The 26,838-nt window shown below is 36.1% G+C and overlaps 1 protein-coding gene and 1 long non-coding RNA gene across 2 annotated transcripts; one reads left to right on the forward strand and one right to left on the reverse strand.

The window, feature by feature from the left end:
* The first annotated feature begins 162 nt into the window (after positions 1-162).
* On the forward strand, positions 163-10,636 carry LOC126817893 (uncharacterized). Its single transcript, XM_050545064.2, has 13 exons — positions 163-318; positions 532-587; positions 2,613-2,750; positions 3,696-3,867; positions 3,993-4,103; positions 6,997-7,212; positions 7,619-7,832; positions 8,152-8,384; positions 8,644-8,734; positions 8,899-9,027; positions 9,159-9,248; positions 10,170-10,349; positions 10,504-10,636. The coding sequence occupies exons 1-13, from the start codon at positions 166-168 to the stop codon at positions 10,602-10,604; spliced, it is 1,884 nt and encodes a 627-aa protein (XP_050401021.2). The 5' UTR covers positions 163-165; the 3' UTR covers positions 10,605-10,636.
* A 3,480-nt stretch (positions 10,637-14,116) lies between these two features.
* On the reverse strand, positions 14,117-20,484 carry LOC126819242 (uncharacterized). Its single transcript, XR_007679556.2, has 4 exons — positions 19,982-20,484; positions 17,116-17,248; positions 16,341-16,416; positions 14,117-15,540 (listed from the first exon to the last, which is right to left on the reverse strand). It is a non-coding gene; the product is annotated as an uncharacterized LOC126819242 (long non-coding RNA).
* Between the last annotated feature and the right edge of the window lie 6,354 nt (positions 20,485-26,838).

The following is a 26,838-nucleotide window of genomic DNA, read 5'->3' on the forward strand; positions in this document are numbered from 1 at the left end:
CAGTGGTTCTGTTGGGGTGATAAGTTCTTTATCTGTGAACATACTCTCAAAGCATGCCAAGTGTCCATGACTATTTATCATATCACAACCTGCATAGGTATTTGCATTTCAATATCCCCTTTTTGTTTTGAATAGTATATATTCACCATTTTCGTTGTTTAGGTTATGCATAAGAGACATACATTTGGATTTGGTTCTTTGGTCAATGATGATTATATTATTAATCCGGATTATAAACAGTATCAAAACTTGTTTTTTTATATGTTTAACTGGGCTACGGTTGGGACTTTTAAATGGAAGTACGCAAAGGGTACGCCTGTAAGTATTTCATTTCATTTCATTGCCTGATGTCATAGATAGTGACCTCACCCTATTTTGTAATAATTATTTGTACTCAAAATATTGGATTTCGTCACGCACGAGACTGAAAATATGAAAATGTAAGGAATAAATACAACTGTATAACGGATTAAAACTGTTCCCTCAGAAAGAAAGTGTGAATATACAAGCTTTGTTACTTCGGTTCTCTAGGAAAATCCAGACTACAGTTTTGCTGTTAATGCAATGAATAAAGTTCGAAAAAATGGGTGAGTATACTGTAATGATAGCCTTAGATTTGTATATGCCCACGACACCCTTTCCGCGTGGGCTGTTCACGTTTGGCTTGTGCTCACTCTACAGGATTTACGAATTTAGTGGCTTAGCGAATTCATTCATACATGACTTCCACGGTTATAGAGACATGGGTATGAATTTTATCATTCTAAGCGACCAATATTAGCTGGGCTTTTATTTTGACGCGCCACGGCCGACATGCACGCGCGATGACGCCAGGCTTCTGCTAAAGTATTTAAACGCGCCCAATACGAATTTCCGAGGCCTTTCTTTTGACGTTTTTAAGCTGGTTGAAACAACAGATGAAATAGGTATGTTATACGTCAGTGTGTTCGTTATGTTGAACCCATTATGTTTTATACAATTTAATGAGGTTTGCGTGACTAAAATGATTTCGTCAATGGATAACAGTTGTCTACATTTTCACTGATTGGTGTAATTCCGTCACGGTAAATATGATATTTATTTTTCTAAAAATGTTAATATTGAGCATGTCTCTATAAAAACTCATTTCCTATGTGGGAACACATGTCAGTATTGAAGTATGTTCTAACATTTCTCTCATCACAAATAGAACTCCCAAATTTATGCGTGACGGAATTACATTTTTCCATCGTGACGGAATTACATGTTTCTTTCGTGATGGAATTACATATCTTTTTTCGAACTTCAAGCATTTAGTAACCCTTCCATAATTTTATTTAGGCGTAATTCAAATTTCATTGCATTATGTACATGTAGATTCATATAATCTTTAAGATATAGCCAAAACGGCTGCAGAGAGACAGCAGATGAAAAGAAAAATTGAAGTCAGCTACAAATCTACAAGATCGAACCCAGTCAGTTCTAATCGGTGATGAGTTATCAGACAAAACTTCCTTGAACTGTGATGTCCCCCAGGGATCGATGCTCGGTCCTGTTCTCTTTGTGCTCTACACCAGCCAACTAGCCTCTATAATTGAAAATCACAATCTTTCGCACCACCCGTATGCTGATGATACGCAAATCATAGATATTTTTCCACCAGAGAGTAAAACAGATTCCTTTCTTAAAACAGAAAAATGCACACAGCAAATTAAAACCTGGATGACCTCAAGCATGCTTAAACTAAATGATGATAAAACGGAAGTAATGATCGTGGGTACAAGACTTAATCTACAGAAACTTGATTCCTCAACATTAATTATTGCTGACTCAGAAATAATAACTGAAGATAGGGTTAAAAATCTTGGTGTCTTTTTAGATTCAAGCCTAACAATGGAAGCTCATGTAACCAATCTGTGCAAAATCTGTTATTTTCATCTGAAATCCATCAGTAATATCAGACACCTACTAACAAAAGATGCTACTCACACACTTGTCCGATCTTTAGTGTTTTCACGATTGGATTACTGTAATAGTATTCTTATCGGTCTAAACCAAAATCTACTCTCTAAACTTCAAGTTATCCAAAACAATGCTGCCAGGATAGTTAGTCAATCATCAAGACGATCTCACATTAAACCCATATTGAAGGAACTACACTGGTTACCAATTCACTCCCGAATTGACTACAAACTTCTTTGTATTGTTTATAGATGTCTTCGCGGTTCCGGTTCTGCATATCTATCAGAGCTAATAAACCATTACGTACCATCCCGTAACTTAAGATCACAAGATATGTGCTTATTACGCATTCCAAAGTACAATCTACAAACTTTCGGTTCTAGAACATTCCAGTACAGTGCACCCTTTTTGTGGAATTCCATACCCCATCATCTTAAAACAGCTCCATCACTTGAATCTTTTAAAACAAAATTAAAAACTCATATATTTACCACTGCGTTTTAGTTGGAGTGGATCAGGATTTGTGTGTAAATAGTGACCATAGAGTACATAGTACGCGCCTAGAGCATGCATTTGTGGATGGATTGGCGCTTTACAAATATACATTATTATTATTATTATTGTTAATGATTCTACACCCAAATATTAATTAAATAAAAAATTATCTACAGGTTAAAAGTGAGAGGCCATAATATGTTTTGGGGAGTTCCACAAAATGTACCCGACTTTGCAAAACAAATGAACGGCACTGAATTGAATAGGACTATCCAAGATAGGATCAAATTTATAACAGGATTAACAAAAGGGAAGTAAGTAATCTATAAACTCAGATTTATAACAGGGTTAATTTAAGGCAAGTAAGTATGTAATCAAAGATTTATATTTAGCTTGCAGTTAACCAATAGCATACAGAATACAGTACAAAATACTGTTATACTTGTCTTAAAATGTTTTGAATATTTTGACCCCACCCTATACCATAAACGCACAATAAATCTGCGACCCCCTCTCTTACTTAATACAGAGCTCTTATAATTTATCATCATTGAGTTACGGCCATTCTATGGGGAGCAGAACAGTAGGACGTTAAACCCCATGTCATTTAATTTCATTTCCGCTGTTATGGAAAGCATTACCAATTCTAATTCGTAATGCCACTTATATTACTACTTTTAAAACTAAAGCTATTAATAGAATTACCTAGAGGTATTTAATGGTATGTAAGTTTAAATGAACAACATTTTTTTCATCAAGCATGTTTTCTCAAGGCCGTTAATCTGGCTATCATTATATTTTGATTTTGAGACTAGGCTATTTCGTCACATATTAACTCCATGCAAAGGCTGAACGTAGTTGATATTTATAACAATATTGGAGCTTTAAACCCACTTTTATTTACGATGTCTGTAAATGAAATGGGGTTTAATGTCCTACTGTTCTGCTCCTAACCTGGGCTACAGTGTGCTATGAGGGAAATTTTGCCCGGGCAGCGGGGCTACGGCCTACTCTTATATCGAATTCCAACTGCCAAGGGATCTTTTACGTGCACGCCAATGTGTACACGGGGCCTCGGTTTTTCGACCCATCCGTCCTGCATCACTGACAAGGGGAAACCACGCCGGAAAATCGGGATGAACTTTCTCAGTCAATGCAGGGATCGAACACCCGACCTCCAGGCTAGCGAGCCAGCTTCTTACCCACTTAGCCACGTGATCTCCACGATATCTGTAAGATCTAACTATGTTTTGCTTTAGGCTTGAACATTGGGACGTAAATAACGAACTTCTCCATGGTCAGTACTTCGAAGAGACAGTTGGCGATCCTCATTATTCACAGAAGATGTACAAAGCTGTTCACAAATCTGATCCTTATGCCAGACTCTTCTTAAACGATTATGATGTTTTGGCAATGGGATCTAACACGGATGTAAGTTGATGCTTATGAATATTTATAAATTTGGAATATGTGCTAATATGGAAACAAGCATCGATATATTTTTCTAAATTATAAAAATGAAAAAGTATACATGTATTCATATTTTCTTTTTTCAGTCTTACATTGACCAGGCTTTGGGATTTGAAGCAGATAAAACAGGATTAGGGGGCATTGGTCTTCAGAGTCATTTCAGAGCATTTACACAACCAGACCCAACTCTGTTAAAGGTAGATTATGATTGTCTGAAAAGGATATATGTAACATGTTTTCGGATATTTGTATATTTACCCCCCACCCCCACCAAAAAGCAACAAAACCGTCCAAATGTTTTTATGGAATTTCGAAGATCTCGGCATAAATTTATTTTATCTATACCGAGTGTGGTGATCCTAAACGTACGTTCATAGCCCGATCTACGTCCTCAGTTTAGGCGATCTAGTTATACGCCCACATTTTCATGTGGACGTATATTGTCGTCGCCCCTGTCCGTCCGTCCGTCCACAAGTGTTTGCGAACACTCTACAGGTCACAATTTTTATTCGATTTCAATGAAACTTGACATATAGGTTTATCACCCTAAGATCTCAGTTCCTTTCGATATTGACATGTATTGGACTTTAACTTCATGGATAATGGCCCCTGATTATAGGAAAACTCACGTTTTTAGCTTGTGGACCCCATAGAGGTCACAATTTTTATCCGATTTAAAAAAAAAAACGTGTAAATATATCACCGTTACATTCTCAGGTTGGTTGAGTTTGAATTTCGTAAAAATCGGATCGCAAATGACGGACAAAATGGCCGCCCCTCGTTTGCAAATATTGTGGACCCTCTGGAGGTCACAATTTTCATCTGATTTTGATGAAACTTGAAATGCATGTTTATAACCCACAGATCTCGGTTTCTTTCAATATACGCGCATATCGGACCGTAACTTCCTGAATTATAGCCCCTGATTGTACGAAAAATCGCGTTTTTATTCGATTTAAAAAAAAAATTGATATCACCGTTACACCCTAAGGTTGGTTGAGTTCGAATTTCTAAAAAATCGGACCAAAACTGACGGACAAAATGGCCGCCCCTCGTTCGCAAATAGTGTCAAAATATTGTGTATCAGGGTTGTGGACCCTCTGGAGGTCACAATTTTCATCTGATTTTGATGAAATTTGAAATGCATGTTTATAACCCAAATATCTTGGTTCATTTCTATTTCGGTGCATATTGAATCGTAACTTCCTGAACTATGGCCCCTGATTGTACGAAAAATCGCGTTTTTAGCTCGTGGTCCTACTAGAGGTCACAATTATTATCCGATTTTAAAAAAAACGTTCAAATATATCACCGTTACACCGTAATTTTGTCTGAGGTTGAGTTTTATGAAAATCGGACCAAAATTGCCAGACAAAATGGCCGCCCCTTGTACGCAAATAGTGTAAACATCTGGTAAATCAAGGTTGTGGACTCTCTAGAGGTCACAATTTGATCCGATTTCGTAGAAACTTGAAATACATGTTTATAACCCAAAGATATTGGTTCCTGTCGATATTCGCGCATATCAGATCGTAACTTCCTGAATTATGGCCCTTGATTGAACAAAAAATCACGTTTTTAGCTTGTGGACCCTGTACAGGTTACAATTTTTATCCGATTTAAAAAAAAACGTGTGAATATATCACCATTACACCATAATGAAGGTTAAGTCGTATTTCGGGAAAATTGAAATGAAACTGCCCGATACAATGGCCGCTCTTTGTATGCAAATTGTGTATAAGTGTGTAATACGAACGTTGTGGACCCTCTAGAGGTCACAATTTTTATCCGATTTTGATCAAACTTAAAACATATCTTTATATTCCGAATATCGTAGTCACTTTTGATATTTGCACATTTCAGGCCATAACTTTCTGGATTATTGCCCCTGATTGTACAAAAAAAACGCGTTTGTTTTTAGCTTGTTCTCTGCCTGGCAGCCGCTGGTTTTCTTATTGTTTTCCTCTAGTAATTAGTAATTATTTAATTTAATTGTCCATTTTTAATTATGTTACTATGTAGCCCATATTTTCATTCATATTTATATTGTAAATGTATTTTCGTATATCCATCCACACTGATCAGCAGTGAATATTCGCTAGTCCGCTACAATCACTGATAAGGATGACATCAATGCGACTTAATGAGTCTCAAATATTAACTTTTTTCCACCGACAAATTAAATTCTAAAACATTTTTGTTGATGTATTAGAAAAATAAATAAAGACGTTTGACGTATATGTAGGTAAAAATTATTTCCTATTTAGTGTAAATGGGTATTAAAATGACTAAAAGGCAGCATTCTGCCCGAAGCAGTAACGTCTTATGTAAACAATGCACGCGTCATTCGGCCAATGATTGACGCCGCGTGTTGTGGCGGCGCGTGTTAACGGCAGTCATCTTTTACAGAGATATTAAAAGACTCGTAATTCTCTGTGAAACAGATTGATATCCGTCTTTACACGCGCTGTCTTTGGCTCGTTGTCTTTTGGCTGCACGTGCTTATTATGATTGACAGGAACAGTAGGTGTGTCTTATACCCCTTGGTTACGTCACGTGATCTTGGGTATATAGTACCTTGTCTTGCCCAGTAGCAGTGGAATTGAGTCGTGTTAGCTCAGGTAAGGCCTAGACCATTTCTCCAGTCGATTACATTGACCAGTTTGACCCCGATTTATAGGGAGCGATACAGAAAGCCCTTTTAGGAGCGTTATAGAGAGCCCGTTAAGGAGCCTTACAGAGAGCCCTTTTGTAGGAGCGTTAAGATTATCGAGCTTGAGGAGAGAGCCGTTGTTGAGAGCGCGATTCGAGAGCTCGACATGCGTGAGATGGTGAGAGTCCTTCTATACTTAGAGTACAATAAAGAGAGCTGCTGATTAATCTGGTGTTAGTCTTTCTGAGCCAGCTGCTTGATTGGCTACTCCCACACCTCTACAGTATAGTGAACCCTCAACGGAACTAACGGATAGAGCCGGGCCCACTCTACCACAGTAATCCGCTCTATCCAGAGATCCAGTTCACTACACGAGTTTTCAATTTTGAAATTTACCGTAGCTAAGTTTCGAAATTTCCCAATCTTTATCATTTCAGCAACGTTTGGATAAATTAGCTTTGATTGGTCTTCCATTGTGGATCACAGAGTTAACTTTAGAGGCAGATAACGAAGATGCTAGAGCTGATTGGTATGAAGATGCTTTGAGAATGTACTTTAGTCATCCTTCAGTGCATGGTGTCATATTTTGGGGATTTTGGGACCAACCGGGTGGAAATGCACACTCATCTCTTGTTAACGGATATAATTATTATGTAAATATTGCTATAATTTATGTTAGATTACTTTTAAAGCCTGCTTTAAAGAACTTATGATTACTTAGTAAAATATATGTTTATATATATATCTTATAACATATTAAGCTACAAGAAAAATTGTTACCTATTTGGCATCAGGTATTCTAGAAAATGAAAATGAACGACACGCGCCACTACTTATGGAGAGATAAATTGGAAGGTGTGCGGGAGGGGGGGGGGCGTTCTATTGCGCGCATGAATCTTTAAAAGCGGGAGGAAACCGGACTCCGTAGAAAACCCCCGTACTATTTAAAAACCTATATTTGCAATATTGATTATGTGTTTGTTATGTCTGTAATAAACATTCATCCACTGAATATTTACATAATGTAGGCTAAGTATATTTTATTTTTATGTTTTACAGATAAATAAAGCAGGGTCAAGGTACCTAAACTTAATCAAAAATGAATGGAGTACTCGTGTCAATCGGAATCTGACATCTGGACCCAAAATCAGTCTACGAGCTTTTATGGGAGACTATGACTTAACAGTATTATACAAGGGCAAACATATACATTATGAAACCTTTAGTCTAGATCTATATAAGGATATCTCAATCAAAATCCATGACAATCCAAGTATGTATATTAAGGGGATTTGCATAATGTACGTCGTCTAGGAAAATAATTACATCTGGGTTAAGTTAGTATTGAACGATTTGTATAATTGTTGAATCAAAATGTTTATTTTATCTTTAAAATAAAAAATAACTTTAATTGTGTGAGGTCTATCATGCTTGCGCTTTAAAACTATATTTTTTGGTTAAACCAGATATATATCTTTATAGCAATCGGTGTCAGTCAGATTCAAATCAGTTCCCTTTACAACAACTAAACACCAACTTTGTTGACAAGAACTGGAACAATTAGCATTATCATATTTATTTATTTTTTCCAGCTGAAATTACCATACCACCAACAGTAGATCCCTACGCAGCGGTCACAGCTCATCCAGATATCAGCCATAAAGATGAACATGTTGTTGGCCAAGCGTCTGTGAAACCTAATGCTGGGAACAATTTAACATGTGAAACTAGATGGTCAGGATTTTCAGAAATTGGCGATGATAAAAATGTATGGGCCGAATGTCCCGATGACAAGATCTTAACTGGGTGTGCCAGTGTGTTGAAGGTACGTGTATAAATAGCAACAGTTTATACCAAAATTAAAGGTACAAAAATCTGAAAAGTGTACTGCAAAGTATTACATAAGGATTAGGCTGTTGCTCGGATGAATGTGTTCACTAGTTTCTTCGAAGGGATATAAAATCGAAGCATTCAAAGGAGGTGGAAACGCCGATGTCCTGACACGTGATCATAATAAATAAATATGCTAGTTTCAAAGTAACCAAAGTATTGCGTTGACGTGACGCTTCATTTTATTTCTTAAGGATAACGACTGGCATAAGGATGGCGAAGAAATACGGATGGAAGGGGGAAAAGCCAGATGTTATGCTACAAATGGATATCGGACGTTTGGTCGTAAGTAACTGTTAAAAAGAAACATGCCAAATACAGCTGTATCAGATGAAAAAATAAATGGATAATCAGTAAATAAATGATAGAGACGTTTAAAATTGACTGCTATCACACTGTTCACGTATTGTCCTATACATAAATTATGAGATATTTATTTCTAATTCTAGCTGTCCAAGCTGTTGCTAGATGTTGTAAAGTAGAAGGTTTACAATGTATCTATAAATCTGCTGGTATGTCTGATATTGGTATTGATGACGAAGCTGCCATAACCTGCCAGAATGACGAATTTCCTCTAGGTACGTATTATGTAAAACTTATTAACCGTAGGTATATATTTGTAGGGATATATTTTGTAAAACTCTAGGGGTACATAATATTACATTATTTTTCTCGAAATGATACTATTTGGGTTTTGTCTTGATTGTAGGATGCGGATCGAATACCTGGGTGTCTTCAACTGATGGGGCATTTCCTGTGAATAAATCCTGTATAGCACAAAATGATGGAACTGAATTAGGTAAGTCATAAAATTAAAATAAGGATTTAAGTCACCACTAGAAGACTTTTTAATAATTTATAATAATAATTTATTCATTGATATAACACAACAGAGATTAGATATCGAATGTATATTTCTTTAAAATAGATTTAAAAAATAAAGATAATTGCACGTATGTAGAGAAACACGATTATAGATATTAATAAAAAAAAATATAACCCAGGGGATTTAGTATCATCAGTTTCCGCTTGTATTTGGGGAATTCAGCATCATCAGTCACCGCTAGAAGATTATTTGAGGAAATTCAGCAGTATCAGACATTGCTAGCAAGCTATTTGAGAAATTCAGTTTCACCACTCATCACCAGAAAGTTATTTGAAGAATTTAGTATCACCAGTCACCACTGGTGGGCTAATTGTAGATTTCAGTATCATCAGTTATAGTAGGCTATTTGAGGAATTTAGTATCATCAGTAATAGTAGGCTATTAGAGGAATTTAGTATCATCAGTCGCCACTTGTAGGCTATTTGAGGATTCAGTATCACCAATTGCGACTAGTAGGCTGTTTGAGGGATTCAGCATCATCAGTTAATGCTAGTAGGATATTTGAGGTATTCAGCATCATCAGTTAATGCTAGTAGAATATTTGAGGAATTCAGCGTCATCAGTTACCGCTAGTAGGCTATTTGAGGAATTCAGCATCATCAGCCGCCGCTAGTATGCAAATCTGAGGATATTCACGATCACCAGTGCAGGATATTCATATTTTTTCTTCAACATATGATTTTAATATCAAGAAGTCGTTATATATATGTTTACTATACATACTCTACAAACACGTCGGTATTGAACGAATTCTTAATTATCATTTGTCGAAATGTATCCATTCAGAAGTATACAAAAAGTAATGCAAAAAGTAATGTCGTTTTTCTATTTTAGGCGTGTTTGTAACAGGAAGTTGTTGTAAAGCACCACACATGAATTGTGAAGTTCGTTGGTCACCAGCTAGTGGTTTATTACAAGGTGCCCTAACTAACGTTACATGTCAGTCAGGCTGGACACTCACAGGCTGTTCAGCTTTCTCTAAGTACGGAAGAACTGCAGGGTCATTTATAAACAGTAAGTTTTTGCCAGTGATTCAATTTCAATTTCAAAGCAGAGAGTGGCAAGAGCAAGAAAAAACATAATTAAAAAAAAAAGTTGTCAATATAATTTAGATTTATATTCTGTTCCTGTACTGTTTCATGTAATCCTCATGTTTCTAATTGTTTAGCATTAAATGGAGAAGTACATTGTTGTGCTGTCAATGGTGGAGATAAATATCCAGGAGAGGAAGGTGTTAAAGCTGTAGCTACATGTTGTCAAATCAAGTAAATTATAAATCCCCATATTTTACACAATAAAACTATCCTGTAAAATCTTTGTTCATTTTTCACTAACTACATTCATGATCATGGGCTTGTTGTGTAAAATGTATTAGGGACGGACTGGGGGTCACAAGGACGATTTGGCGAAATCTGGCATGGTATCTTTTCCAACAGAGGAATAATCCATGATATGCACAGTCTTTTAGATTCTTTTCTCCTATTCCAATGAGATATACTTTAAAATGAACGGATCGGATAAAAGTTACTAAAACTTACAAAGGAGCCCCCTCCATTACAATATAATTGTCGTAGTTGGTCAGTGAAACAGGGTCAATAGATATACATACATGTCAGATACTAGTAAACAATAAATTAACAAAACAAACATATTTACACAAAATCAGTGTATTTAAAATAGGGACCAGGGAGGATACCCCGGGATAACATACCTTAAAGCAGCGATATATAAGACAGTGTGTAAGGTTTGTTTGATGAGGTTCAAATATCAATCGATTTTATTTAAAAATGAAAACTCTTTGGCGGGTGGTAGTGCGTTTTTTCATTCTAGAAAATAGATCATGATTTAAACGGTTTGTGTTTTCCATGTATTTCAGTACTTGCATAACTAAATACATATTCTGAACTGTCGTTAATGCCGGTGTCGCCAGTAATGTTGTGTATTTTCCGATTCACGGCCACAGTCAAATTTTTGATCATTTACAAGGTTAGATTTAAAAAGATGTGATTTTAATGGGCCACGGCCGTGGCGAAGTCTTGTATGTAAGATATTAAGTTTCATGTTACATGTTAATAGATAACTAGGTGGAGGTTTCGGTTGATCAAATTTACTTATATTTGATCTGAATACTGCTCTATTAAGAGCAGCTTTAGTAGACGAATCTAACAAATTCCAGGCGCGAATTGTGCCTGCGAAAAACGCCTGTTCAAACCGTGAAGTTCGACAACGCGGCGTCAATAAATCGTTGGTATTTCGTAATGGATACGGTGTATTACTGTTTCTATATTGTTGTAAGATATTTGTAAGGAATACAGGGCAATTATTGTTGTATATATCGTAAACAAGTATCAGATTCTGTCTGATTAAGGACATCTTTACTCGCAAACTTGGGAAAACCCGTATCTATGCGAATAGCCCTAACTGAATTTTTTCTAGACGAATACTATCGTCTTCGATGCAGTTATCCCAGACCGGACTAGTATATTCCATGATCGATCTGATGTACCCTTTATAGATTCTGTCTAACGTCTTTTGTTGCAAATTCTATCAATATGGTAGGCCCATTTTAAATCTTGCGACAAAATAATGTGTTTGTGGTACCAGACAATATCGAGCTCAATTCCCTCTAAGTAGGACAGTTTCCCTAGCTTCTTCGTTGAAAATAGCAAGACTTTTGTTGCCCTATTCGGATTGAAATTTATCAGTCAGTTTTGTGAGCAAATGCGTTACTGGTAAAGATCATTTACTGGTAAAGATCTAGATCATACTAGATTTAGTACAACCAATAGCTGTATCGTCAGCAATTAATCTAGCAATGTTTTCAGTACTTCATAGGTGTCGTTTATGAAAACCAGGAACAAGAACGGTCCCAACATGGAACCTTGAGGGACTCCAGAATTCAAGTTAGTCTGTTTGGAGTAAACATCATTTACTAATACGTTTTGTTTCCTTCCGTCTATGTAGCTTTTTATCCAAGTCAGACATGCTTCATCAATTCCATATTTACTATGTTTATATAGTAGACCAGGATGACATACACGACCACAGGCTTTTGATATGTCGAAAAAACAAAACAAGAAATTTTATGACTTTCGATAGCTCTAACACAATCATGATAAATGTCTATTAGTTGCTGTACAGTAGAGTGATTAGGCCTAAATCCAGATTGAAAACTCTAGAGTAAATTATTATCATTAAAATAGTTGTACAGGTTTTGAAATACGATCCGTTCTAAGAGTTTGCTTACACAGCTGAGTGGTGATATTGGTCTGTAATTTGCAGTTATATTTTTGCATCCTTTCTTAAAACTTGGCATCACATGTGCAATTTTCAACAATGCTCGGAAGATCCCTTCTTCATTAGATTTGTTAAAAAGTAAACAAAGTGGTGTGCTTATTGAGCGCGACGTAGCTTTCAGAAATTTGTTAATATTTTATTAGGGCCACTCGCTTTCGTATCTTTTAAACATGTTATAACATCAATAATTTCAGACTCTAAGATTCTGATTTGTGCGAGTACTGAGTTCCGGCAATTGATGAGGTATTATTTGCCACAGATCCAAAACAATTTATATTAAGAATAAACTAATTCATCCTCCGTTTTGTTGTGTAAAGGAGGAATATGGTTTACGTTGTTTTTTCCGACCAGTTTATTCATATTTTCCAAAAATCGTTTTGATTTGAATTTGGACTAGATATATCAACTAAATGCTGCTCTTCGATACTGTGATTTTAGTACTTTTTTGTGCTTATTTACCTTGTTACGCTGTACTTTGTATCTTTGTAGGTCTGAGTTAAACCAAGGTTTATCATTTGGACATATTAATACCTGTCTTTTGGGAATGTATTTGTTGGTGAAATCATTTAAGATACGATAAAAAGATTCGCCGAATCATTTAGATTCAAGTTTGCAAATCGGACATTCCAATCATAACTTTTGATAATGTTATTTAATTCATCAAAATTGCAGTGATTGTAAAGTACAACTTCCCTAATATAGTTAACTTTAACAGTCTATTTCCCCGACTACACCCTTGTGATCAGAAATATGAGAACCGAATTCGATTACCTCACTAAAAAGTTCCTGTAAATCTGAATGGACAAGAATAACATCAAGTAGTGAGGGGCAAGAGGTCAAGTACACTGAAAAAAAACTTGTGTTGAAAGAACACAAACTTGTGTTAAATTCAACACAAGTTAGGTGTCTCTATTTAACAACACAAACTTGTGTTAAAACAACACAAAACTTGTGTTAAATGTTGAAACAACACAAAACTTGTGTTAAAATGTATCAAACAACACAAAACTTGTGTTAAAATGTATCAAACAACACAAAACTTGTGTTGAAACTTGTGTGAAATCTACACAATACTTGTGTTGAAACTTGTGTTGAAATTTCTGAAACTTGTGTTGAAATTTCTGAAACTTGTGTTAAAATTTCTGAAACTTGTGTTGAAATTTCTGAAACTTGTGTGGTTTCATACAAACTTGTGTATAACCATCATCAAAAACTTGTGTTGTATTTTTCCCCAATTTATATCCAGCATAGCAACCTTTCTATGCAGGACCCCTCTCTTGGCTCTGTTAGACCTGTAAAGTTTGATAAAAGAAGGAAACAAAAAAAAATTTTGTAAGATTATTATTTATTCATAAAATCATAGGAAAAAGTAAATTAATACATCAAAACTAAATAGATATTTGAATGTTAACAGAAAAACAGAGACTTCAATTCTAATACAAATTATGTTGTGTTATATATAATGACCCCTCCCCCCCCCCCCACTTTACCCATCACAAAATATAAAATAGCTATTTAAATTGTTCTTTACCCCAAAACAAGAACTGAGAATATAAAGATATGTACACAGTATCCCTACCCCATACCCCAAAATATATAATTCAAATATATCTAAATTTAATAACATCCAAACTAAGCACTAATAAGATTAATTATGCACTAAATTGAAACAATTTCAAAAACTGAAAAATGCTACAAAATCACACTACAAGTGATTTGTGAGGCATCTAGAAATAACTAGCATACACAGAAAACTAACAAAAGAAAATTGCTCTATTTTGCAGGAGTAATAAAATGATGTAGAGCCTTTTCCTCATTAAAAAAACCCCAAACAAAATGAATATTTTATAAATAAAAGAAGCAAAGCATCAAGATTACAGGATTGAAATAAAAAAATATCATATGTACAAAAGATTTATATACAATCACAAGTCATAAGCCACAGTGGTTCAGTGAGCATAAGGCGTTGGCCGCGAAATTTCAACTGGATTTTCCGGCATAGTTCCCACTTTTCAGTGTTGGATATGGCAAGGGATAATTGGGTACAAGCCCAGAATCAAAAGAGAGAGAGACAGAGAGAAATGGGGTTTAACATCTACTCGACACAAACTAGATCATTTTGGGATTAACATATGGTTTAATTTTATTTCAATAATTCGCTAGCGCGTAGGGGTCTTTAGCAGTGGGAGGAAACCGGAGGTCCCGGAGAAAAACCACTAGATTGGACAGGCGACCCTACTCCTTGTCTACAACCGGGGATTAGAAACCATGCCAGTTGACTCAATGACAGGAGGCCGTATGATACAGCATGCACGTGCTAACCATTCGGCCATCCACCCCCACCCCCCAGAATTGAAACCAACCCAACTGCGTACACTTTGAAGAACCCTTGAAAATTGAATTATTTGAATCAATGACAGACCTTCTGATCAAATGTGTGCGTGTTAACCATTCGGCCCCCCTGGGTACCCTTTAAAGAACCCTTGACAGTTGAAATATTTGATATAAGGGTAGGGTAGAATCACTCTAAGAACACAGAAAAGCAGGATATTAAAACGTATTTCATTTCATAAGCAAGGGAAAGTCACCTTAATGTAGGTCAAGGTTTTTTGTAATTCTGGGTGTATTTGATCTACATTTGGTTTCTAGTAATGCCTATTAAATACTTTATGATTTCCGACCAAATTCTAAGTGATTTATATGTCAGTTTACTTGCTATATTATACATACATATTTGAAGAGAATTAAAATCTAATTGTGTTTTGGAAGAAAATTTAACATTAATAACAAAAAATAAATATTTAAAAATTGGGTCAAATGCATTCTTTCCCAGAAGTATAAAATAAATTGATGCTTGGGTTCTCTTGTTGTTATCATACACCTTATACTCTTTCAAGGGTGTTCCAGCCTAAAAAATAAAAAGTAGGCAATAAGAATACAATGTTTAAATAAACAATTTATTTTGCCACATCGAGACTGAGTCTCTATTTGGTTTCAACTTTGCGTAACGCTTATTGTGTCTTGTCCACTTAAAGACCCAGGCAGATTATTATGCTCAAATCAAATGGGTTAAAAGTCAGAAAAATGAAATGAAATGGGGTTTAACGTCCTACTGTTCTGCTCCTATACTGGGCTAATAATGACGGGCATATGCCACACAGTGTGCTATGAGGGAATTTTTGCCCGGGCAGCGGCACTATCATCTATTCTTATATCGAATTCCAACTGCCAGGGGATCTTTTACGTGCATTCCAATATTCGTCTCATCGGAAGGACTAGACAGCTGTCATTGTCAGGCCAAGTCAGAAAAAAGTCTTGAGATTTGGGACTGAAGTCTCATAATAGGTCAACTATTCACCCGGTTCATACATGTATTGTCTGCAAATCCAGATTCCCTACTACATCATTGGCAGCACCTATTTACTTGGCAATGTCTAATTATTTTTGGACCCATTCTTATTTTATTTCCATTGACAACAAATTGGATATTACCCTTTAAAATCTATTGAAATCTATTTGAAAAGTAAAATATTGTCCATCATTATTTTACTGCTATTTACTGTAATGGATGTGATTGGCAAAAATCAAGCATGCCAAGTACTTGAAATAGCTGAGTCCTAGGCATTGCCCCAAGAAGAATAACTAGATTACCAAGCAAGTGTATAGAACTAGTTGATGATTAAAAATACAAATATGTATGTTACTTACATTTTACCTGATTATCAAGCTCTGTGAGAAAAAGTTTCCATAATATGAATAGCCATTTTCAACTGTCTTGATCTTTCTGATGTAGTTAACGGAGAAAAAAAACATACTATGTATTAGTTGACTTAAATCGACTCGACAGTTAAAAGATGAAAGTTTTAATTTAATTACATTGTATTGTAATGTGTTGGTTTGCTTTGTCACAGATGAGACAAAATGAAAAAAATGAAATGGAATGGGGTTCGGCGTCCTACTGTTCAGCTCCGACTGGGCTAATGAGGTTGGGCATATGCCATACAGTGTGCTATGAGAGAAATTTTGCCGGGTACCGTGACCCTAAGGCCTACTCTTGTATCAAATTCTAACTGCCAGGGGCTATTTTACATGCACGCCAATGTGTACACGGGACCACGTTTTTTTGTTCAATCTGAACGACTAGACAGCTGTCCTTGTAAGGCCCTCCGTTCTGCATTGTCTTACTGCAAACCCGCGACCTTAAAATATGCGAACCAGTGTCTAACCCACTTGGTCACCGTAGGTCCCCACAGATGAGATAGTCATATCTACATGTATCTGGACATAAGTAAGATTCTGTCTGTGCACATACATGTACTTCACAGTTTTACTATACTAAACTGAATTTTAAATTCCAAATAATAAAATGAAATTAAGGTTTATGTCACATCAGCTCCAACCGGGCTATATTGTGCCAAACACATTATGGTGAGATTCTAAAATTCCACAACAACAATCTTTTCTATTAGAATTGAACACTCACCCTCAAAAAACAACTATGAGAAATCATAGGTGCTCAAATCACCATTTCTTCAGCTCTTTTTTTTCCCATATTTGGGTTTTTTGACTTATTTTATAATATTATCTTTGATTTGCTATGGCATCTAATATGGAAACTGAAAAATATAAATATGTGACATGTAATTAACTGTTTAAGATACCTTACCATATACAAACTGTGTGATATCTAAAACCATTTGAATCCCGAAGATCTTACCGAAGCCGTGAAAATCTGTTTTAATAACCCTTGTTTGTCATGTGACTGGACTGTCACAGTAATTAGAAGAGAGCCATGTGGCTTAGTGTGTAAGGCACTGGCTTGCTACCCGGGAGTTTGTAGGTTTGCTCCCAGTGTTGACCGAGAAAGCTCATTTGGATTTTTTAGCATGGATTCCCTGTCTAGTCGTCATGGTGACTAAGTGGGTAAGACGCTGGCTCGCTAGCCTGGAGGTAGGGTGTTCGATCCCTGCATTGGCCGAGAAAGTTCACCCAGATTTTCCGGCGTGGTTCCCCCTTGTCAGTGATGCAGGATGGAGGGCCTGACAAGGACAGTTGTCTAGTCATTCGGATGATACGAAAAAACGAGGTCCCGTGTACACGTTGGCGTCCACGTAAAAGATCCCTTGACAGTTGGAATTCGATAGACCGCAGTGCCGCTGTCCGGGCAAAATTTCCCTCATAGCACACTGTGTGGTGTATGCCTGTCTTCATTAGCCCAGTTCGGAGCAAAATAGTAGGACGTTAAACCCCATTTCATTTCTAGTAGTTTCAATGGAACACAAAACCTGAGGTCCAATTGGCGTGCATTTAAGCCGATAGTATGGTAGTTGGAATTTGTTGGCTGTAGCACCCGTGTCACAGTTCGACTGCTAGTTTGTGATACCCACTCGATATAAATGAGTGGTGATTGGCTAATGAATTCTAAAATCAGACGAATGCTTCGGCGAAGCGGACAGCAGGACACACCACTCAAATACAATTCGACCAAATATATTAAACATGTTTGATTCGGGCGTATGTCAGTGGATAAACTAGGTGAAGTTTAGCGCCAATTGATTCAGCCGAATCCTTTGGCTAGTTTATCCAGTACTGACGATTTAAGTTTGTACTTTCTTTATATGCAAATATCACATTTGAAAGAGGCTGTAGGCCTACTTTCTTTATATGCAAATATCTTATTTGAAATAGGCCATTATTATGTGATTCCCCACTTGAATGTGACTAGGAATAAGGTCGCCTGTCCAGCCTTGTGGGTTTTCTCCTGGTCCTCCGGTTTCCTCCCTTTGCTAAATACCCCTAGGGTGTATTCGAAACAGTGTTCCAGTGCAGAGAACGGACGGAGAATGGGTTCTTGTCGGACTTGAGCAGTCTGGAATGCGTTCACGAACACGTTCCCGTTCTCAAATCCCACACTACCTCATAGCTGGTGTGAGGGAGAACAAACATGGTCGACGCATCGATAACTGCTGAGAAAACAGCATCATGGGTGCATTTATTAATTTAAAAGTTTAATACCGTTCGAAAATTGGATGTAGTATGTGGCCAGTATAACATCAAATAAGTTAGGTTGCCAGGCAACGAAACATATGCCCACAGCAGTTTAATCGTTTGCTCAGTCAACAGGGATTGTCGCATATTCATTCTTTTGTAGGTAATGTGGGCATTTACAAGAAAAGATTATAATTTTTGTCGTTTGTGGGTTTACAAAGGTTCTACAAACTGAAACAAGGGCCTTAATTGTTGAAATTTGACAGATTTTTTTGTTTTGTGTTTTACTAATTTAAATAATGCATACAAATCGGATGATAATTTTGTTGTTCGCGCGTTCACAAGTTTCGAAAAAGTGAAACAAGGGCCACAACTCTAGACATAATTCACGGAAATCGCAGAAATTTAATAGACGTCTTCGTTTTACTAATTTAAAAGATGCAAATGAATTTCACAAAGTGAAACAAGGGCCATAACTCCAGAAGAAACTAACGGAAATTATTGAAATTAAATAGGATTCATCTCATTAAAATAAACAACATATCAATTTCAAAATAATCAGGTCTGTAGACGACGGACAAACCTACGGACGAGGGCGATGACAATATGCGACCACATTTCCATGTGGGCGTATCAAAAGGTGATGTAATCGTCATCCAAAGAATTGAAAAGGAGTAAAATGGAGTCATAATTTATCATAAGTATGCCTAATAGCGAAGTCAATACCAAACAAGTTATCGTAACAGATTGTATAAATTTAATTCATCTTGTTACCATGGATACCGTTCTCTCATGTTCGAGACTCATGAAAGTGTTTTCATGTTCTTCAGCCGTTCTCGAACCTGCGCGAACACTGTTTCTAATACACTCCTACGGTACGCGCAAGCAAATCATTCAAATAAAATTGAACAATATTAGCCTCAAAATTACCTAGCGCCAGTAAGTATAAAGGATCTATCCGACAAACACTAACAACAACTCTAGGTTTATGCAGAATTAATATAACACAACATACACAGATGGCAATAGAATGAGACAGTGTTCAGGAAAAGGGCGGAAACGGAAGAAGACTACCCGTCCTACTTGATTCTAGGACATAAAGCATGGGCCTACTTGATTCGACCTTGTCTGCGATATCACCTCGGTGGAAGCGGACGTAAAATACAACTAACCCATCATTGATTCGACCAATTTAATACAAGGAAATGAATGGCATAGTTTGTGTCAAGTGAATTTAGTGAATTTTAAACCCCATTTACTCGCCCTCTCTCTACAGAGATAAATACTTTTCCTGTTACATACAATAACAATTATTGGCCATTATTTAAAAAATATATTAAAAGGAAATGAAATTCTGTTACCTGTTTTTCTTTGTGTAGTACATATGCTAACATCAATGACTGGAAAAAAAATAACGAAACTGTAGAGAAACTTCTGAATCATTGAAAGTCTAATTATTAGGCCTACACATTGATGACATTGATATAAAAAAAAGGCTGATTTGTTTGTTGTTGTTTTTTTCTTTTACAGAAATATTAAGATTACATTTCAAATAAACAACTAACACAAAAGTTAGTATCTAGCTATAGTCCATGTCTGGATATACATTTCTCCTTTTTTTTGGCCCGAACGTCTATAAAAATCAAAGATGGCGGCCAATAATTGCAACCGGGCATTACTATAAAATCAAGACAGATTCTTACCTGCTGGTCCTAGTCGGGGGTTTCTTGCAATTATAAGTATTTGAACAACGGTGTAGCGCCGATTAGCTAATAATAATTAAGCACGATTTCAGAAAAATTAAGACAGATTCATTAGATTGCTGAATTAGCGGAACACTTTTAGAACACATCAAAACAAATTTCTTTGTGGCGCCATTATAATATATTATATAAATAGAATTTCGGTGCAGTCAGTGGCAGTGGTTCTAAATCTGACTGTTTTAAACGAAACGAATTATTATATACATAGAAGCAATATATACATGCTAAATTAAATACACGGTTTTATTTTTTGTAAAAATTTACAAACCTGCGGTCTGGTATTCTATGTGACCATTATAATTTTTTTTTAAAAAATATCACGGCTAAAGCACCCTGTTGTTGATGCTAACGTCACTACATCTAACTGAATGTCGCTGATATAATATCAAAGAAAGAATTTGTCGCAATGACTAAAGTATAGATACTTCTTCTTAGTTAGTTGTATTTTACGCCCGCTTCCACCGAAGTGATATCGCAGACAAAAAGTATAGATAACTTGGAGAACCATTATATCAATAAGTCGATTATGAGATACACGTGGATGATCAATTAAATTTGATTGGTTACTTTTCAGTTAACCAATACTGTCCAATTTCGATAACATCAACCAATTACATTATTAAGAGTTTTACTCATTTTTTTTGTTCATTGCACATTGAATCAATTTTCGAAAACACCAGGGTGCTGAAAATCACATGTACACTATATATTCATTTGGTCTATCAGTTTATTGGGTCAATAAAAAAAGACAGACATTTTAACTATACAGACAACTTAACACCAATTAACATTCAAGTATGTCTGGCAATTGTCTGATTAATTGGTACTCACTCCCTTCCAGTGATTTTCGAGATGTGAATTAAGCCCTTTATTACTTTTCTTAAAACTTGACGACTCCCGAATTCAGACTTTGTATGGAGTTTTTTTCTTAAAAAGAAAACAAATCGTGGAAGGTACACATTACTTGTGTTAATGATATGAAAAAACACACAAGATTTTATAAATCGACACAAGTTTGTGTTAATGCAATGCAAAACAACACATAACTTGTGTAGATTAGTTTTAACACAAGTACTTGTGTTGAGATCCAACACAAGTGTTTTTTCAGTGTAGGTGTCACTCGCGTCGGCTCATTGATTATATAAGTAAGGTCATTTGTAACGATAATGTCGTTTAATTTACTATTCCTGTTTTTAGACATGTCTACGTTAAGGTCTTTAGTAACACTGAAGGATTCTTGGAGCGCCAATCCAAGAGATGTCTCGAGATTTTACCAGAATAACTTAGTTGTGTTTAGTGGTCGACCGTAGCATGATATCAGCAAAGGAATAGACCGAGTTTGAAGCTTGACTTCAATCCAGATGCTTTCAATGGTGCCAAATTCAAAACCAGGCTTTCTTTTGAAGTTTGTGTTTTCATTAAAGTAAACAAGAATGTCTCGGTCAAATATATTCCTATCTTTTCGGTTTGGTGTGTGAAAATTATCCCATACAAACAACGGAATGTCTCGGAGAAGTAAACTATATGAAATTCATTGGCTATTTCGTATATCTTATCAATTTTGTTCCTAATGCTACGGGCATTAAGATGAAATACCGTAAAATTGTTGTTAGAATTGGGCCCGGATTTTGTGGAACGTCGTGAAATAGAAGTATTTGAAAAGCACAATAATACCACTGAAAAGACAATTCGTTCCTTATATGAAGAGTAGTAAACAAGTACCAATTAGTTCTATGATAGTTAAATTATTTTGTTATGTTCTTGATGGCCTTTTCTATAGACTTCACTACATTTAAGATCTAGTTCCCGCTGCCTGGTCATTGAAGTTTATATAATATACTGGCATATGCGAGGACAAATATATACAGATATAAACACAAAAATACAACACATTTAACAATAAAACAAACATTTGTTTTGTTTTAGAATAGGGGTTATTTTAGTTCTGTGAAAGGTGTTCTGCTTAATATATTGAAGTAGTTAAACAAATGGGTGACAACGAGAAATAGGCTAAGAAGGTATTTTTCAAGATTCAACTTTCCTAGACTAAGTTACAGACAGTTATGTCACCATCAATTGCTGGAAGTAGGGGCACTATCGTCCAGCCATCTCGTGCTCAGTTTAGTACAGTTAACTAGAATAGTGTTGACGTAAAACGGTTCCCATACGAAACACTTACCCAAATATGGTAATTGTCCCGCTCTAATAGCTGACGCATTTATACTTTCTATATAAGAAAAAGCGAGTTAAATTTCACTTCAGACATCATAGAGCGGTCCGAGAGGGGGCTATCATAGCCTCCTCGGCTTAGAGGCAAGGGTGAAGACACCATCCTAGCGCGAACATCATGTAGAACTATCTAGAAGTATGTGACTCTTGCCACGTTTCGGCCGTTACGTCAGAGTTATAAAAGATGTTAAACTCAGACCGTGGATATTTTAATAACCCCTAAAGTATCTATAATAGATGTTGTAGTTTACTGTATTTAACTTAGTAACAACACAAAGGGTGTTCCAGAGTCAGTTAATTGATGATTGAAATAATTGATCCTACAACGTGAAGTCAAAGAAAGTCCTAGACGCTAGTGTCACATAAAGCAGTACAGGCAAAAAGATTACGATAATTATTTAAGAAGATAAAGTTTCCAATTTTAAAAAAAAATCTCAAATCTACCCAGCCTTGACAGGGAAAGTGAATCACAAATGTTTTTCCGCTATTAGATATCGACAAAATCAGTAAATTCTCATGTCGGGAAATTCTATTTGTCAAGACGTCCATAAATGCCCCACCCCAAAAAGCTAAGCTAGATCGGCGCATTTACTAACTGCATAAAATAAACCTCCTCTGGCGCGAGGTGGGGGGTGGGGGGTGGGGGTGGGGGTGTTAGTGTGTCGTGTTAATTAATGTTTATTGTGTGTCTTTTTACTGCGTAATATTGTTTATATTGTAGTAATGTAAATATAAATATACAGTGTATTTCAAATTACATTATACAAGAGCTAAACCTGCATGTTGCGGGTCTTTCTTTGGACCTGGATTGTTATATAAACTATTAATTAGACATTTATTCACAAAACAAGACCATAATCAACTTTAGATGTTCTCCTGAACACCACATGCCCAAACATACAGCTAGATAAAACACAAACACCATTATGCAATGGAGCACGTACAGCACATCGCCTTGAATCCAAAGAACGGGATATTATACAAATTAGATTCCTAGATTCTGGGATACAATTAAGCGTTCACTTAAGTTATCTTTTATATGTTAACCGTCCTTTGCAAACTCTGATTTCCACCTCCCATGTCGTTTAAACAATCTGTCCGTAACACCTAAATTAGCACATGCTGTAGCACCACCGGAACGTAAACTGTGTAGTCCATAAGAGGATATATCATCGACAAAAGGTTTAAAGGCTTCAATGAAAAGTTCTCGCATACGAGTATACGATAGTGGTTTATTACATCGAAATTGGTAATCATGTTTGCACTTTGTTAACTTTCGAAAAATGAACTCATCGGAATCAACACCAAAGCCGGCAAGAGTAAAATACTTTTCTGTAATTTTAACTGGGCACAGATCCGTCAAAGTTCTTGCGATTTGAACCCACGATCCATCTCTATAGATATCTGTTTTGCTCTTTTGAATGAAAATACTCATATGTGTAGGTAAAACCTGAAAATCAGATCGTCTTAAATTCAGCAACTCATTAGATCGTAAAAAAACAGCGAAAGCCAGTATACAGGCACAAATAGTTCTTTGATTATAAAGATTATCTACGAAATGTAAACTGTGATACATTTTAGTTAAATGCTCGACTGTAATGGGCTCTTTCTTCCCCACAGGTTTGGACAGTTTACGTTTCCCTGATTCCAACATATTCTTTACTATAGAAGAATTAGTAGGAGACGACAAATCTGCCATATCATGCGCCCATTTAATACTATAGAATGCAGAAATAACAGGACTTGGAGAATTAGCATCTTGAATAATGCTAGTTAAATACAAAGCCACATGAAGAGCCTTAGCAGGTAAAATGTCTCTACTTAAAATATCGTGAGCGAATGCCCACCGTTTCCATTTCATAAAACCTCTACTATACTTCAAAACTGTATTCTTAGCTTTAGAATCGTCCAGCAGATCAGTTAGCGCTCTTATTTTACCAACTAGACATTCAGGCAGCTCTTGTATTTCCTCCAGATGGCTCTGCATAAATATATGTAAAAGACAAAAAAAAAAAAAAAAAATAAATAAATTAGTTTCTTACACAAATAATAAACTAGAATAATAATAAGGCTTACTATAGTCTCGAGAATAATTCATAATAAAAATTTCGTCTACAGTGACGAAAAAATACATTTTTTGTCAGCTTTCATCTACAGTGACGAAAATAATACTTTTGTCAACAGTGACAACAAAATGTTCAGCGCCGTATCATTAACAGTGACGAACCGTTCGGCAGTGCTCATCAACATATATTTCCCCAAATCAAGTTCGTCATCAGTGACAAACAGTTTCAATATTTCCAAAAATACTTTCTAAACTTGATACATTCTAATCAACCTATTTCACAAATGATACTTTACACGCAAGCATACGAAATTTTAAATCTGAATTCCCAAACATGCTTTTACTGAAACAGCCCGGAATGTAAAATGATTTTAAGATTGGCAAATCTATATAGTCAGTGATAAAACTAGCAAAGACTGTCCCCGATGGACACAATATAGGCCAAAATGGCGCAGATCTCCAATAGGGAATAACAACAGTTCCACGGGCTTTACATTTCTCCATGTGTTTCAGAACACGACTTATTAAATAAATAGGTGGTACAAATAAGCCATTAACACCATGCCAATCTTCAGTGAAGGTATCAACTCCAGTAGTGCCAAGATTCCAAAATCTGGAATAGAAAACAGACAACTTATAATTGAAAGCGCGCATGGGGCCCAAAACGTTTATCAATTATTTCAAATAACTGTACAGAGATTCCCCAATCGTCATAATCTATAATTTTAGACAAAAGATCAGCTCTGTCATTTTCAGTACGAGGTATCCAGTCTATATCTAACGTAATAGATGATTTCATGCAAGTTAAGAAAATATCGAAAGCTATATTTTGTAAATCTGTTTTCATACTTCCTTTATTTACAATGGCAACAACCCCTTGGTTATCTGTAAACCATTTTACACGACTCCCGTGCAAAATATGTACTAAAGACTTTAAAACTTGTTGAACGGCTACTAGTTCACGCCAGGTTGAGCTATTACAACATTCATTTCTATTCCACATACCGTGCGCAATCCCGTTAACCGTCGACACCTCATAAGCCGAACTGCTTGCATCAGTATACACTATCTTAGAACAACACGGATTATAGAACACGTGTCTATGATTTAAAGAAACAAGGTAATCTTCCCAGAACTTAATCTGTAATATGCTAGCATCAGATAATTTTATGTAAGAATTCCATGACAAAGCGGAAGTAATATCGAAACTCAAGAATTTTGTCATAATTTGAACAATATTCCCAATAACAACCGACGTTGAAATAAGCTGCCCAACCAAACTAGCCACTTTACGAACATGAACTCGACCGTGATGCTTGGATTTAAAAAAACAATTATTAATATCCAAAACAGTATCACGTATCTTATCTAAACGTTTATCAGGTATAGAAATTGAACCAGAAAATGAATTAAATCGTACGCCCAACCATTGTAGTTCTTGAGTAGGCAACCATGTTGATTTTTCGACATTGGGAACAAATCCACTATCAATTAGATCTTTTTTAATCTGAGAACTAACCAAGGTAGCCTCTTCCTTATCCTGTGAAGTTCTAAATCCGTCGTCCAAATACATAACTACAAATTTTCCCTCGCCTTTCCATTTAGCTATTAGAGGTCGTGTAATTTTAGTGAATACATAAGGCGCTAAACTAAGGTCAAATGGTAAAACACGAAATTTAAAATATACTATTCAAAAAAAGTAGGGGATATTTGATTTTGGGGGCATAATACTAAAATATGCAAATGGCTACGAAAAAAGTCACTATAGAACCTAACAGAAGAAACATTTCCAGTTACATGTGACGCCCAAACGCACCAATAGCTACCGCATGGAATGCATGTGATGCTTGGGATCATCATGGGGGTCCAACCCAAGATTTGCACGACTCTGACTTTGAATGTTACAGTCATTGTGGCATTGAATTCCAGGGTGGAAACATCAGTTTAATTGTTTTAGTGACCAGAAAACAAATTTTGATATGCGTCGGCTTACCCAAAATGAAAGGTTACGTGCCCTTGGCATGCTACAGATCGGCACAACACAGGCGGTTGTGGCGCGGACGATGAATGTTTCTCAGTCTGTCATAAGCAGGCTATGGTCCAGATACCGTGATACACAATCTGTACAGGACAGACCACGCTCAGGTCGACCAAGGGCGAC

Source organism: Patella vulgata, chromosome 4, assembly GCF_932274485.2.
Source record: "Patella vulgata chromosome 4, xgPatVulg1.2, whole genome shotgun sequence".
NCBI classification, from domain to species: domain Eukaryota; kingdom Metazoa; phylum Mollusca; class Gastropoda; family Patellidae; genus Patella; species Patella vulgata.